The 15,554-nt window shown below is 60.8% G+C and overlaps 1 protein-coding gene across 3 annotated transcripts; it reads right to left on the bottom strand.

Annotated features, from left to right (window-relative positions):
• Positions 1 to 279: 279 nt before the first annotated feature.
• Positions 280 to 12,393, bottom strand: NPR1 (natriuretic peptide receptor 1). 3 transcript variants are annotated; one of them, XM_039218979.1, is made up of 22 exons: positions 11,567 to 12,393; positions 10,943 to 11,142; positions 10,449 to 10,562; positions 9,930 to 10,065; positions 9,455 to 9,546; positions 8,595 to 8,730; positions 8,297 to 8,381; positions 7,433 to 7,553; positions 6,824 to 6,898; positions 6,605 to 6,682; positions 6,129 to 6,233; positions 5,832 to 5,906; positions 5,562 to 5,718; positions 5,131 to 5,286; positions 4,777 to 4,945; positions 4,095 to 4,241; positions 3,894 to 4,017; positions 3,679 to 3,747; positions 3,290 to 3,464; positions 3,066 to 3,164; positions 1,330 to 1,421; positions 280 to 1,160 (listed from the first exon to the last, which is right to left on the bottom strand). In XM_039218979.1, the coding sequence occupies exons 1-22, from the start codon at positions 12,279 to 12,281 to the stop codon at positions 1,098 to 1,100; spliced, it is 3,183 nt and encodes a 1,060-aa protein (XP_039074910.1). In that variant the 5' UTR covers positions 12,282 to 12,393; the 3' UTR covers positions 280 to 1,097. The 3 variants fall into 3 exon arrangements, with proteins under 3 accessions (XP_039074910.1, XP_039074911.1, XP_039074909.1); XM_039218980.1 differs by having other exon boundaries at positions 5,832 to 5,903; XM_039218978.1 differs by having other exon boundaries at positions 5,832 to 6,233.
• Positions 12,394 to 15,554: the final 3,161 nt, after the last annotated feature.

Genomic DNA, 15,554 nt, shown 5'->3' with positions numbered 1-15,554 from the left:
CGCTCGCCGCACACTGGGTCGTGAGCCGTCCCCACCTGCTGTGGCCCCGCGGCCCTGTCGGGATGGATGGGGCCCGAACAGGCCTCGGGGACTGGACGGGGGTGTCGAGGGCGGGGGGCAATGAGGGAAAACTGCCGGCGTCTTTCCACGAACCGAGGCAGTGGCACCGAATGAGGCCCCGTACTCTTCATTCCCACACGCTGGCAGTAAAAAATGAAAAATGAAAAAGCCAGTTTCTCTTAAGGCTGTCCTCGATAAGACAGTAAAAATTTATAAACATGTGATTGGTTTATTATTTAAATGAGTTAATAAGGACTTGTTTTCATTTCTAATATAGTATATATGGATGGATTGAATCCACATAAAACCTCTTTGGAGCCCTCAGTAATTCTTAAGGGTGTAAACAGGTCCTTAGACCAAAAGTGTCAGCACTGCTGGGGTAATTTACAGGCTGGCATGAAGATACCAGTCCCCAGCCCAGGAAGCATCTTATGCGGAGCAGAGGGCGGGAGCATGGTATGTTTTCTGGCCACCCACTGGCTGCCCTTCCAGAGACATTCACTGGAATAAAGATGTTAATGGTCTCTGCTCATAGGAGAAACAAGGCATGCCGCTCCCCCCTCCACTGTGCACGGTACCCAATGCTGGGGAGGGTGTGGGGGGGGTGTTTGTGGCCCACGTGGGCTGGACCTAGATGTGGACTCCCCTCACCCCCTAGATTCACCTATAGTCCCTTTTCCTGTTACCTCTAAGGTGGCTCTTCCCCGTCCCCATAGAAGTCACAGTGTCTCAAGGTGGAGTCCACCCCCTGGCCTGGCTCGAGTCCGGGTGGAGAGTGGGTACACTTGTCTGTGTGTGCCACTGGGTATGACCGTGTGCTTTGGTCCAGTCCCACGAACTCCCAGGTTCTCCCCGACACCACTCCTCCATCAGAGGTCACGTCTGGTGTCTCCACTGGGGTTAGCAAGCTTGGGTTGGTCAAACAACTACTCCGATCCTTTGGCAGTGGGGCTGCTGTGAGTGAAGCCGGGACCTGGCCCCTCTCTGTTACCTCTGGCGCAGGGAAGGGGGCGTGGAAGGCCAAGGTGGGGGGCAGTTCAGCCTCGAGTGCTACCACTCCGCTCCCCCAGGAGCCAGTAGGTCCTCACTTTGCCTTTGCCCTGGAGGGAGAGAGAAGAGGAGGTAGGGATAGGGAGTCGTACACTGACCCACCTTCCCAAATCAGAGGCAAGGCTTCGGGATGGGAGTGGGGTTGGCTGCTTGAGAAGGGGTGAGGGGAGCCACCCTCTGGTCCACAAGGGATGGCGAGGGTAGGGCCTTTCTCTCTACCTTCATTTCTACGTCCCCTCGAAGCTCGAGCTCGAAACCACCGAACTCTTCCAGGACAGCCTTGGTCTCAGAAGACAAGTGGATCTTCAGGGCTGGGAAGGACAGGGAGGGTGAGGGAAGGTGGGGGATGGAAGAAATGGCGGGGAGATTGGCACCTGCAGCTCGCCCTCTGGTCGTTCTTAGGAAGCTTCCTCCTTCAGAGCCCCAGGCCCACGTGGTGTCTGGCGTACTGGCCTTTCCCTTAGAATTCGAGAGCTGTGCTGTCCAACACCGTAGCCGCTAGTCACTGGGGGCTATTTAAATTTAAACTAGGGGCGCCTGGGTGGCTCAGTCAGTTAAGCGTCCGACTTCGGCTCAGGTCATGCTCTCACAGTTCGTGGGTTCGACCCCGCGTTGGGCTCTGTGCTGGCAGCTCAGAGCCTGGAGCCTGTTTCGGATTCTGTGTCTCCCTCTCTCTCTGACCCTCCCCTGCTCACGCTGCCTCTCTCTCTCTCTCAGAAATAAAACATTAAAATTTTTTTAAATAAAAAAATGAAACTAATTAAAACTAAATACAGTTAAAAATCCAGTGCTTCATTTGCACAAGCACATTTCAAGTGATCGATAGGGTCCCGTGACAGAGACTGCTGGGATGGACAACACGAATTATAGAAAGAAAATCCTAGGAGATAGCATTCCAAAGTGTCATCAGGCTCCAGACGGACAGTGTAGCATGGCGATCAGCGGCTCAGAGTTTGGGTCCTGTTCTGTCTAGTGAATCCCAGGTGGGACAGTTGCTTGGAGAAATAATATAACTCTCTGTGCCTCATTTTCTTAGTCTGTAAAATTCTGATGGAGACAGTATCCATCTCAAGGCCTCCTCATGAGGATCAAACAAACTGCCAACCAGGTACTTCAGCCGAGTCGGCCACGCAGGAAGCACTCTGCAAGTGCTTGTAATACTCACGCTCATTTTGTGGCTGAGGGAACTGAGGCCTGGGGGGCAGGCATCTGCCCAAACTGCTGGGGTCAGAGCCAGGCTCTAACTCCTGACCTGGTACCTGCCCCCCCCCCCCCGGCTAAACTCACTCCCAGCACTCCTGGGGGCTGCGTCAGAGCGGCCTCGTTTTTGTTGTTGAAACATTTCTGAGAATGTGCTCCTTGAAGACTGGACCTTAGTGAGAGGCTTTCCCCTGCTCTCACTGCCCCAGACGCAGTCACCAGGGAGCGCCTGCTGAGTACAGAAGTAGCCCTTCTCCCGGGAGACCGCCCCCCCCCCCAGCTGATTACCCGTCTGGGTGATCTTCGTACCCCAGAGCCTGGCGCTCAGTAGTTATTCAGCGCCTGTTTCCTGAATTGAATTGTGCTGGACGCAGCAGGAGCGTGCTGTGTCAGGTACTAGGTACCTGCTGCGCGCCCAGGCCTGTGCTGGGGTCCCAGGGGCCTGGGGCAGGTGTCCTTTTAGAGATAAACAGTTGAAGCTCAGAAAAGCTGAAGGACAGTTGTGTCTTAGTCATGTCATATGGCCTTCGTTCGGAACTCTTCTAAGGTACACATTTTATCCTCTTACAGATGAGGAAAACCGAGGCTCAGGAGGCGTGACAAATTGACCCACAGCTGTGTGGGCCGCGAGCAGAGATTCACACCCAGCCCTCTGCCACACGCAAGAGCCAGCGGAGGGGCCCTGTGGGTGGGGTGAGCCGCCTGCCACTGACGCGCTGAAGCCTGTCAGGCCCTCCCGCCAGCAGCCGCCTTACCTTCCCCATTAGACTCCATCCTGGAGGCGGTGTTGACTGTATCTCCGAAGAGGCAGTAGCGGGGCATCTTCAGCCCGACCACGCCTGCGCACACGGGTCCTGGCGGGGTGGAGGCAACGTGGGGAGGGGCGTTCAAGGGGTGGGATCTGAAGCCCCGGGGAGTCCGTGTGTGTGTGTGTGTGTGTGTGTGTGTGTGTGTGTGTCTGTCTGTCTGTCTCCCTCACCTGTGTGGATGCCGATTCGCAAGCGCAGCTCCTCCTGCGGCCGGTGGCGGATGCGGAAGGAGCGTACCGCGTCCAGCAGCGCCAGGGCCATGCGGGCCACCTCGCGGGCGTGCAGCAGCCCATTCCGCACCGGGAGCCCGGACACGACCATGTAGGCGTCGCCAATGGTCTCCACCTGCCGGGCCGCCAGAGGATGCAGGACCCAAGCGCTGGAAATTTCTCTTCCCCGCGCCACCCCCACACGGGTTCGGTGACCCCATCCGTTGCGTCCTTTCCCTGCCTGTCCCTGGGTCTTCTCTCCTGAGGCTCTGTCATTCTGCCCTTCACCTTTCTCTGACCCTGTCCATCACCATCTTTCTGTCCCTCTCCATCCCTGTTCCCACCCTCACCTTGTACACATCGAAGTTGTCTATGACGGCATCAAAGCACGTGTACAGGTCATTGAGCAGGGTCACCACCTGCAAGGGAAGAGAAGCCAAGACGGGTGTGGAGTAAGGGCTCAAGTGGGAACAGCGAAGGCAGGCCCGAAGGCAGGCCTGATGCGACGGAAAGGCTGGCCAAGCACGCGCGCCCGGCCCCCACCCGCGGTCACGCCCGCACTGACCTGCATGGGTGTGCTCTCTGCCGACAGGGCCGTGAAGCCCACGATGTCGCTGAAGTAGATGGTGACACTGTCAAAGGCCTCAGCCTGGACCGTCTCCCCCCGCTTGAGCTGCTCGGCCACTGAGCTGTGGGGGCGGGGCAGGGTCAGTGCAGGCAGTGGGGCCGGGACGCGAGGCCGAGGGCCGGCGCGCGGGGCACTCACTGGGGCAGGATCTGGCAGAGCAGGGCCTCGGCCTTGCGCTTCTCCTCCAGGTAGGCCTGGGTCCTGTCCTCCACCAGCCCCTCCAGGTTGTTGGCGTACTGCTCCATGCGGGACAGCAGGTTGTCCAGGATGTTGCTGCTGTGCTCCCTGAGGCCCGGAAGCGGTGAGGGGCCGTGAGAGAGCCGCTGGAGCGGCCCCCCCCACGCTCACCCAACCCAGGCTGCATGTCAGCCCGGTGTGGGGTCCCTGGAGTGGCCAGGCCTGGGGAGCATGGCATGGGGTGGGGGCGGGGGGGGACAGGGAAAGGGCAGGAGGAAAGTTCCATTCGTCTCCGAGACCCCAGAGCCAGGGAGCTGCAGTGAAACTGGCTACTTCCTGCGCCTTTGTTGAACAGAAACAAGTTAGAAGGAGGTGGACAGGGATCAGTCAGGACCGAGTGTGGGCACACGGGCTGGCAGAGGGGTGTGCGGGAATCGGTGGGGCACAGAGCAACAGACAGCCCCCGAGGCTGGGTGGGAGGCCAGGGGTGTGTGCTCCCCTCTGCTCTGCACCCCTGAGGAGGAGGGCCCGGTGCGCCAGAGTGGGCTCCCTTGCCACTGCTGGGAAAAGACTTAAGTGTGGGGCACAGGGTGGCTGTTGGGGGCGGGGGCGGGGGGCTGAGAGATGCACGAACACCAGCAACCTGTTGAACTTGCGCAGCATCAGGCGAATCTGCTGGAAGGGCGGCCGCTCCTGGGGCTCCTCGGCCCAGCACCGCTGCATCAGCTGGCCCAGCCCCTCCAGGTGACTCTGCAGGGCCAGGGAGGGCCGGAAGGGGGGCTGCTCGCCCCGACTCACACGCTCCACGATCTCTGTGGTGGGGCAAGAGGCACTGAGGGCCGCGGCCAGCCCAGGGCTAGTGAGACACAGTGGGGAGGTCCAGGCCAGGCCAGGGCGCTGGGGCAGGCAGCCACGGAACATTTCAGGAGGCAGGTATGGTGGTGTTTCCAGGGTCCCTCACCCTGTGGCAGGGCTAGGGGACACGTGGGTCTCTCACCTTTGGGGCTGAGGTCTAAACCCTCCACGTGGAATACCCCGCTCCTCAGGGCAATCTCTTGAAGGATGATCCCAAAGCTGTACACATCACCCGCCTGGGAGCCCCGGGCAGGCGGCGAGGCCATTCGCAGGAGCTCCGGGGCCGTCCACAGCTTTTCTGCAGGTCAGAGGGCGGGAGTCACCAGGCCAAGGGCCCTAAGCCAAGGGGTGGGGGGAAACAAGGCCCTGGAGGACATGGCTGGTCAATCGGCAGCCGTCACACGGAGTGCTACGGAAGCCACAGCCTCGGGCCACTGTGTTGGGCTCTCCTCTCCACTGGCAAATGAACCCAACCAGGAATCCAGAAAGGCATGCCAAGCCCTTCAGAGGCCAGGCATCCTTCGGGCTGTGCTTGGAGTGGGGCAGGTCTTGGGGACCAGAGTGGGGGCTCACTGGCATAGAGGATGTGGCCTTGCTCTGGTTCTGGGTCCCTGAAGCTCTCCAGCCCAAAGTCGGTGATCTTGAGCACGAAGCGCCCGTCCACCACACAGTTGGAGGACTTGAGGTTGCCGTGAGAGCAAATGGCCCCGTTGTGCAGGAACAGCATGCCCTGGCGGTTTGGGGAGGCAGAGGTCTTGGTGTGAGTGAGACCCACAGTCAGGGCCAGGGCAGAAGTACGGCTGGCCGCTGCCCCACGCATCCCCTGGGGGATCCCGGCCCCACCTTGACGATGTCATTGGTAAGAGAGTACCGGAACATCCAGTCCAAGGTGATGCTCTCGTTCTCCAGAATGTCCTGCTGGGCGACAAGAGTCAGACAGGCACCCAGCAGACCCCAGGAGGTATGCAGGGGCCGAGTCACACAAACCGGCACAAAAAGACAAAAACTTGGATTTGCTCTCGTGCCCCCCTTTACAGACGGGGCAGATAAAGTCAGAAAGGAGTTTGCCGGGGGCCATATGGCAGTAGGCAACAGAACCAGGGCGAGGCCCATGTCCCCTGACCCCGCGGGTCCCCTCACCTGCAAGCTCCCACGGGGACAGTACTCTGTGAGGATACAGATGTTGGGGGGGTCAGTGCAGGCACCCACAAACCTGGTCAGGTGTTCGTTCTGCACGTCCCGCATCTGCAGGTGGAAGGAGCATCAGGAGCCTGGCAGAGACCTCCCTCCTCACCAAGTGGCCCTCCCACCCCCAGGGGCCCTAGTGTCCTCAGTGCCTGTTCACTCCCTGCGGACACCCCGGGACTCTGGCGACTCCCTCCGCAGCTCCTGCTCCCCACTCACTCTGCCTCCTAATCCCGCACCCACCAGGGGCATCGAGTGCAGCCCCTCAAGGAACCCCCTCCAGGCTTCCTCTGCTAGTCTCTTCTCCCCTCTGGGACTCTCTTCCTCCAATATGCAGGGTCCATCCCTTTCGTAGGGTACCCCAGAGTCCCCCCACCTCCTGTGTCCCCGGGGACCTCCCCTAGGCCACTGCCTCACTCGCCCGACGTTACATGCTTCAGTTCAAACAGCACTTTTCGAGTCAGCTCGATGCGCTTACGATTCACACGCTTCACAGCCACGAGGTTGCCCTGGACAAGGAATGGAGGTTGTCACTGTGAGATGGCCCAGTGGTGGTGATGCCAATTGCTGGCCCCGGGACCCACCCCGAGCCGGAGGACTGCAGCGCTGCCCGCCCCGAGGACCCACACTCTTCCTTTCCCCTGGCCCACCTTATAGTACGCCGTCTTGGCAAACACCTGGAACTGGCCCTCTGTGGTCAGCAGGGAGCCGTAATTGGAGCCTCTCTGGAGGGACAGAGCAGGAGGGACGGGCAGCCCGGGAGCCCCGCCACCAGCTCGGCTCTCTGTCCTGACGGCCTGAGCTCCGCGCCCTCCTGCTTCTCATTCCACATTAGGAGATCCTTTCCTCATTTTTAAATGTTTTCAATGTATATTTTTGAGAGAGAGAGAGAGAGAGAGAATCCCAAGCAGGCTCTGCATTGTCAGCACATAGCCCGACGTGGGGCACGAACCGTGAGATCATGACCTGAGCCGAAATCAGGAGTCAGCCGCTTAACTGACTGCGCCACTCAGGCGCCCCTGTTTTATTTTTTTAAATGTATTTTCACATCCACTATGTTTGATCTTTGAAAGCCTCTGGTGCAGGAAGCTCTGCGCACGTGACCATCACCTGAGGTAGTCTCTGAGGGGAACAGGACTTGTCCAAGGTCACACAGCAAGCAGAGGCAAGGCTGGGATTAGAACCTGGCTGCCCGCCCTGCCCAGCAGGCACTGCCCGGCCCCGGCTCCCCTCTGTCCGCCCCCACAAGTGCTTCTCACCCCGCTGAGGGTCAGCCGGCTGCCTGCGCTCCGGAGGTGCCTGTCCAGGCTGCTGGGCTGCACATCCTCCCAGCGGACCCGCCACAGCTCTGAGGCCAGTTCCTTCTCCAGCTGCATCTTCCTGGGGCATGAAACCTCCATGGGACCCATGTCTGAACCCCGGACCCCGGCCTCAGAGCCCAGGGCCACTGTGTGTGCTCAGAGACGGCCAGGGGCATCAGCCCGGCGGCCGACAGCCGGGCCGGGCCGGGAGGTGTGGCCCAAGCTTTGCCTGCCTCGTGGGGACCTTGGGCAGTCAGTTCATGTCTCTGAGTCTCATGTCCTCATGTCCAAATGTCCTGATTTGGGGATGGGCGACCTCGACATTTATTTCAAAGCATTGTTATATGCACAAAAAGAAATATTGGGCGTGGAGGTGCCTGCTCACCCAGCCTGGACTTTCCTGTCTCCCTCCTCCGGTGCCTGTTAATGTCTGCATTTCACGCCAGCCTCCTGCTGGGAGGTGGCGGGGGGGGGGGGGGGGGGGGGGGGGGGGGGGGGGTCGACCTCCCCTCTCCAGTCTGTGCTCGGCACCCTTGCTCAGCTCACTGGGCCCAGTCCCACAGGGGTTGAACCCTTGTTCCCCGTCAGGTCTGCATGAGCAGGAAGGGAGGGCGGACCAGCCCACAGGCCAGAACTCATGCGCCTGTGATGCCAGGCTGCTCTGCCCTTCTCAGATCTCCCAGACCCTTCGGGCCCCTGTACCCTCCTCCCTGTCTCCCCTGGCCTTCCTCCTGTCCCGCCCCCGCCCCCAGGGCCCCGCCACCTCGCCTGCTAGGTCTCCAGGCCCCCCGGCCTCACTCCCCACCCTCTTCCAAGTCTCACCTGTATATGAAGAAGGAGATGGTCAGGATGCTGAGCAGGGAGAGGCTGCCCACCAAAGCCAGCACTTCCAGGGTGGAAAAGTGGTCTGCGGAGGAGTCCAAGTGGTAGCAAGAGAGATTTTGGTTAAGAGGGCACGAGGAGGAACCTTCTGACAGTCAGTCAGTGGACTAGGAAGGTGGATGGAGGGAGGTAAAGGCAGAAGGCTCTCCAGAAAACCCTGTGTGGGAGAGGAGCACCCGTCTGACTCCTGCAGCAGGAGCGTCTCCAGCTGGAGGCCCGGAAGGCAAGAGGCAGTCACCTTGGTTGCACGCTGGGTCCTCGTTGTCAAAGCCACACTTGGGGATATCAGGAGGTGGGTGGCCCAGGGGCCAGTTCAGTTCGTGCCCTGGCACGGCCACCAGCTCTCGAGAGGTCCCGTTGTAGTTCAGAACCACCTACAGGAGGGCGGGAGTGGTAGGCGGGCAAGGCCTGGGGTGACGCCTCCCGTCCAGGGAACTGAGCTGCCTCCCACCTGCCCGGTCTCTGCTCCCCCGGCCTCTGCTCCCCAGGCCTGTGTCTGGGCTGTGAACAGTTTACCAAGCCCCTCATACCCCGGTCATCAGAGTGGGAAGGGCTGAAAACTACTCAAGGGCTTTGTAAAGAAAACTCCATGTCGCACCCCTACTCAGCATCAGGGAGTTTATAATTTTGGGCTGAAGCACATCGGAAACAGGAAAAGACAGTGTTCTCAGTCCACATTCCCAGACCTAATCCATGTATCCCTCCTCCAGGAAGTCTTCCCCGAATGATCTGCTCCTTAGCGTTTGTGGCCTCAATTCCTTCCTGTTCCTGACTGAATTTAAAGAGCCGTGTGTGCCCCCCCCTCCCCCTCATGAGCCTCTCTCTGCTGGGAGAGGGGTCTGCCTGTCTTAGGAGATGTGGGACTTCCTGAAGGTAGGGCTGTGCCCCCTCCTCAGACATGGGGTTCCTCAAGGGGAGTGCCTGTGAGTCCCTGTCATTCTGGTTGCTCCCCTAGACCAGAGCTGGGTCTCTTCTATCCAGGGCTCTCCAAAGGTGAGCAAGCACGGTAGGGTGACTACGGAGCCAGGGCCACGGGGGAAGGGGGGGGGGCAAGACATCATTCCCAGATGGCACTGTCTTGTGGGGGTACAATCTTACCTGGAAAGTGCCAGTCTCAGGATGCATATCCCAGAGAGAGAAGTCTGTCTCCCGATCGCCATTGCCATCCATCTTCCAGTAGCCTGTCACCCCTGGGGCACGAAGGAACATGGCTGTTTTGAGAAAGTGGGAGTTCGGGAGGGTACCCACCACCCACCCCTACCTGATCTCCATCCCTTGATCTCCTTTGCCTTCCCTTCCAAACACATCATAGGATACGTATTACATACAATAACAATAACGAGAGGGACATACATTTCAGCAGAAGGAATGAGTGAAGTTGGGCACTTAGGAGGACTTCCTGCTGGAGGTGGGGATGGGGAAGGAGGCCCGCGGGGAGCTGTGGAGCTTCCTTACAGGAGAGGGAAGGGCTGGCGTGGGTAGGTGACCCCTGAGCCGCAGGCCAGAGGCTTCCCGTGGCCTCCTGCTCGGGGCGCCCCTAGCTGGACTCTCCCTGCCGCCTCCAGCCCCTGACCTTGGAAGCTTCGGTTCCACATCCGCTGAGTGACAGCCTCGCCATCAGTGAAAGTTCCCCCACGTGCCAGAGTCTCCGTCACCGCCTGGACGTAGAGCAGAAGCCCATCGTGGAAGGATGCTGGGATGGTGTTCACCTGCAGAGGAAGCGGGGTTGGCGGGGCAGGGGTGCGATGGGCGGAGGGCGCGGGGGGTGTGTGTGTGCGAGGGGCGTGGGCGCGAGGGGAGGGCCGTGGGGAAAGGGTTGGGGGCAACACCCCTGCGGACAGAGATGTGGCTATTTGTGAGACGCCTCCACACAGGCCTCTGCCTGGGACCCTGCTCGCAGACAGCAGGACGCTGGTGGGGACCTGACTTCCAGAGGCTGGACAGCTTGTCCGTGTCCCTCCAGTTGTCAGGAGAAGGTGGGAGCGGTGGGGAGGGGAGGGGAGGCCTGGGAATATGCAGGTGGCTGAGAGAACAGGCTGGACACCAGCAGGACCGAGGCGTCCGTGCTGGAGGGTCCCTGGACCCCTCCTACCAGGCCGTCCTCCAGGGTGAAGTTGAACTGCTCCTGGGCCAAGTGCTTTAGCTGCTGCAGGAATTCCAAGTACTCGGGATTGTCCGGCTCTTTATACGTAATGATTTTGGCGGCCTGAGGAGGGTCAGCCGAGAGGGGAGAGCTGGGAGACCACGCAGGCCTCCCCCCCCGCCCCCCCCCCCGTGCATCTCAGCTTAGCTCAAGGTGCAAGTGGACCCACTCGGTGCCACGTGTGAGGTGCTCCCTGCTCCAGTGCGACCACTTCCCAAGTCCTGTTAGTCTGTGGGGCTGGGACCCTCTCCCGCCGGAAGACCATCCGGCCGTCTTTGTGGCCCCCCAGCTCTGAAGCCTCCTGGCCCCTCCTGCCCTCCCTCACCAACCCCCGAGCAGTCAAGGACCCCTTTTCTGGAGCCCTTCGACCCCGAGGCAGCCAGCGCCCGGAGCTATGTGCCACCAGCACAGAGCCCCGCGGCCTGGGCTCCGCCGGGACTCACCTGGAAGGCGCGGCGGGCGCGCGCGTCCTGCCCGTCCCCTCTCTCCCAGGGCCTGGGGGGCGCGCGGCCGCGGGCACCGCGCAGGCTGAGTCCGAACAGGTCCAGGTGGAAGAACACATACTCCTCGCCCCCCAGGCCCGCTTCCAGGGCCAACAGCATCAGGGTTCTGAAGGCGTCCGGGGAGCTGCATATGTAGATAACTGGGGGGCGGGGGTGGTCAGAGAGACGAGAGGGAAGCCCGACCCGGAGAGCGCGACACGGACTCCGGACCGGGCTCGGCCCCGCGGGGGGGGGGGGGGGGGGGGGGGGGGGGGGGGGGGGGGGGGGGGGGGGGGCAGGGGAGGGGAAGGAGCAGACTCCGGAGAGTCGGAATCGCGGAGCCAAAGGTGGAGAAGGTGGGGTCAGCTCGGGAGGGAGGGGGGAGGCGGGCCGGCCGCAGGGGAGAGGGCGTGTGGGAGGGAAGATGGGGGGGGAGAGGCTGCTGGGAGCTGACCAAACACGGAGGGGGAAAGCAGAGGTGGGCGCTAAGCCGGGGGCCGACGGGCTGTGCCCCCCACCCCCGTGGCCCGGGGGAGGCGGTGGGAAGCCGGTGGCGGAGCCCGCAGGGGAGGGCCGCCCCCTCACCTCGGCCTTTGCGCCTCACGGTCCGCAGCAGCAGGGAGTAGTGGTGGAGGTCGCCCTCGGCGAACTCCAGGTGGTCCACCTTGATGTCGAGGCGCTCGCGCAGGCGCACGTACAGCCCCTCGACCACGAAGAAGCAGGGCTGGTCGTCGCCGGGCCGGTAGGCGTAGAGCACCAGCGCCTGGCGCCCCCAGCCCAGCCGTCGGTGCAGCGCCGCCACGAAGTCGCCCAGCTTGGCGTGGCTGGGCCCCGCGCGGGTGGTCAGCGCGTACTCGTCCTTGGCCCCGAAGCCCAGCGCCGGCGCGCCGGCCGTCAGCAGCGGCACCCGCCAGTGCGCCGTGAAGCGCCCCACCGGGGCCGCGGCGTACACGCAGCCGGGGCCCAGGAACACCGCGGGGCTGTGCTCCCACTTGAGGTCCACGGCGGCCAGCGGCGCGGCGGTGTCGGAGCAGACGCCCAGCGCGTTCTCGCTGCTGCCCAGCACCGTGCGCACCGTCCAGCCGGGCAGCCAGTCGGGCCGCGCCCTCACCCGGGCCAGGGCCAGCTCCACGGCCGGCCCCACGCGCGCCCACGACCACGGGTACGAGGTGTTGGCCAGCGGCAGCACCACGGCCACCGTCAGGTTTCCCGCGTGGCCGCCGGGGAGCAGCAGCAGCAGCAGCAGCAGCGGCGGCGGCAGGAGCAGGCGGGCGCCCGCGGGGCGCCCGGGGCGCAGCATGACCTCAGCGGGCAGCGCGGCGCGCGGGCGCTCCCACCAGGGCCTCCTGGGCCCCCTCCGGCTCAGCGGCCGGTCGCGGGCACCGGGCGCGCCCACCGCGGGGCACGCTGCCCGTCCGGCTGCGGCGTGAGGGGCGCCTGGGGGGCGCCGCGGGGCAGGTGGGCGCGAGCCGCGGGGCGCCGTGGCCTGGAGGACGCGCGTGGGGGAGCGCGCCGGTGCCCGTGTGTTAGAAGGCGCTGGAGCGCTCGGGGGAGGGGGTGGGGGGGGGCGCGGGCGAGGGAAGGGGAGCCGAGGGTGTGCGTGCGCGCCTGAGCGCTGCCCGGGGAAGGTGCCCGCGGGGGCGTCCGGCCGGCTCAAGTCCCCGGCTGTCCGGGGGGGACAGGGGAGGACCGGAGCCAGGCTCCGAGCCCTTCCTCCCGCCGCTTCCCCTCCCAGACTCGGCGACTGGATCTTTAACCCCTTCGTCCCCGCCCCGAAGTCGCGGACCTGTCCGCGCCCAGCCCGCGCGCTTTCCCCGAAGACCCTCAGCGCCTTCCTCCCTCGAGAGCCGCGGCGCGGAAGGGGCTCGCTCGCCGGGGTCGCGAGCAGGCCCGAAGAGCATCTGGTGTGGGGGCAGCCGGGGCCCTTTTGCGCCCCCCACCCCCGCCTCCTCCCTCCCTCCCTGGTTCCGTTTGGGGAAGAGAGCTGTGCTGGTTTGGGATCTTGGCAAGAAAAGGTGTGAGTGTGCGAGTCTGGGGGTGGGCGGGAGGGTGGCGGGTTTCTGGAAAGGGCGTTAAAGCAGGTGAGCCCAGGTCCCCATGACCCAGTCCACCGAGGACCGTCCCCTCCCCCCAGCTTCCAGATTGAGCGGGTTAGTGCAGAAAAGGGACCCAGAGGAAGGGCAGAGTTAACCTTTTAGTTCCCAAAAGGCTGTAGGAAGGGGGAGCAGAGCGCGCGGTGGCTGGGGTGGGGAGAAGGAAGAAGTGACTCGGGGCCGCTCCCGGAATGTGAGTGTGGGTTCGCGGCGGCGGCGGCGGGAGACGGTGTTGGAAGTGACCCGGAGGGGACGCCCGCGGAGGCGAGGGTTTGGGGGCCCCGGCCGCCGGGCGCGTTCTCCGCGCCGCGGAGTCGGTGTGCCCTCTCGCGGCCAGCCTGAGCCACCGACGCCGCGGCGCCGCCGCCCTTGCGGCGCCGGACCCTCCAGCCATCCGTGCGCCTGTGCCGAGTCCGCGCCTGGGGGGCGCTCGGCTTGGGACCAACTGCAGTAATGTGACCTGAGCGACTGCTGCAACAGAGGGACGGATAAGTTGCTAGAGCCCCAGATGAGGACTTAAGCTTGCTTTGGGGCCAGGAAAATCTCCAAAGAAATAATTCATCAAGGATGGAATGATGAGCAAGGGATTCTGCGCAGAGAGCAGTATATTCCCTATATCTGGCATTTTTGGAGAATTTTCGGACCATTTTTTTCTGATGGTCTTAGAGCGAACGGCAGCCCACGGACCAACTTCAGGAGGCAGGATGTTTTGTTCCGCTTGCATTCTCTCTATAGTTGACGTAATTGCCTACACTTAAAAATCAGCAGATGGGGTGCACCGGACTGACTCGCTCGGTAGAGCGGTACTCTTGATCTGAGTGTCCTGAGTTCAAGCCCCATGTTGGACACAGAGCTTTATTTAAAAAAAAAATCCAACCAAAAAATCGGCAGATGGCATTTCTCACTTGTCCTGAAAATACCAGAGAGTTGGCAATAGGTAAGTCCTGCATCCCTTCTTTGAGATGCTAGTCCATGATCGTTCCTCCCCACTCCCTTCACTCATTTACATTACCAGCCTGGCTGCTGTAGGAGTTCATGTTTTCAATCCTGGTGCATAATGTAAAGTGTGTGCATTTAGGAATGACTGAGGAGAGGCAAGAAAGGGGAGCAGAGGGCAGGTCATGAAAGCTTTTGCTTAATAGGCATAATGTGTTTGTCCTTTATGGGGTGCTCCAGAGCCTACAGAGGTAGATTGGAGACTGGGAAACTGTTTTTGGGGGTGGAGTGGGGACTTTTTTTTTTTTTTTTAAAGTAGGCTTCATGCCCAGTGTAGAGCCCAATGCAGGCTTGAAGTCATGACCTGAAATCAAGAGTCAGATGCTTAGAGCCTCTCTAAGGCTTAGAGATGCTAAGGCTTCTAAGACGCTTAGAGCCTCTCTCCCTGGGTGGGGGTAGAGGAGGAACTTAAAAAAACAAAACAAAACAGTTTTATTGAGGTATAATTGATATGGCATAAACTGGACATATTTAATATATACAGTTGATGAATTTGGACATGTATATACCTGTGAAACCATCACAATATCAAGGTAAAAATACCCATCACCTCCAAATGTTTCGCTGTGTTCTTGTGTGTGTGTGTGTGTGTGTGTGTGTGTATGTGAAGAACACATGAGATCCACCCTCTTAAAAACCTAAAATAGGGGCGCCTGGGTGGCTTAGTCGGTTGAGCGTCGGACTTTCGCTTAGGTCATGATCTTGCGGTTCGTGGGTTTGAGCCCCGCGTCAGGCTCTGTGCTGACTGCCAGCTCAGAGCCTGGAGCCTGCTTCAGTCTGTGACTCCTTCCCTCTCTGGCCCTCCCCTGCTCACGCTGTGTCTCTCTCTCTCTCTCTCCTAGAAATAAATAAAACATTTAAAAAAAAAAAAAAACCTAAAATAGGGGCGCCTGGGTGGTTCAGTCTGTTGAGCGACCCACTTCGGCTCAGAATCTCACATTTCGTAGGTTCAATCCCCGCGTCGGGCTCTGTGCTAACAGCTAGCTCAGAGCCTGGAGCCTACTTCCGATTCTGTATCTCCCTCTCTCTCTGACCCTCCCCTGCTCATGCTGTCTCTCTCTCTCAGAAATAAATAAAACAAGGGGTGCCTGGGTGGCTTAGTCGGTTAAGCGTCCGACTTTCACTTAGGTCATGATCTCACGGTTCGTGGGTTCGAGCCCCGCATCGGGCTCTGTGCTGACTGCCAGCTCAGAGCCTGGAGCCTGTTTCAGAGTCTGTCTCCCTCTCTCTCTGACCCTCCCCTGCTCACGCTGTCTCTCTCTCTCTCCTAGAAATAAATAAAACATTAAAAAAAAAAAAAAGAAATAAATAAAACATAAAAAAAAAACCCTAAAATAATGCCCCCTTTATTTTTTAAAGTAAACTAATCCCAACGTGGGGCTCAAATTCATGTCCCCAAGAGGAAGAGTCGCATGTACTACCATGAGCCAGCCAGGCATCCCTCTTAATGACTTTTTAAGCGGATAATATAGTATGTTGACTGT

The sequence above is a fragment of the Hyaena hyaena genome, unplaced genomic scaffold (assembly GCF_003009895.1).
Source record: "Hyaena hyaena isolate Hyena2069 unplaced genomic scaffold, ASM300989v1 scaffold_783, whole genome shotgun sequence".
NCBI classification, from domain to species: domain Eukaryota; kingdom Metazoa; phylum Chordata; class Mammalia; order Carnivora; family Hyaenidae; genus Hyaena; species Hyaena hyaena.
This window is presented reverse-complemented; position numbering and strand designations above follow the sequence as displayed.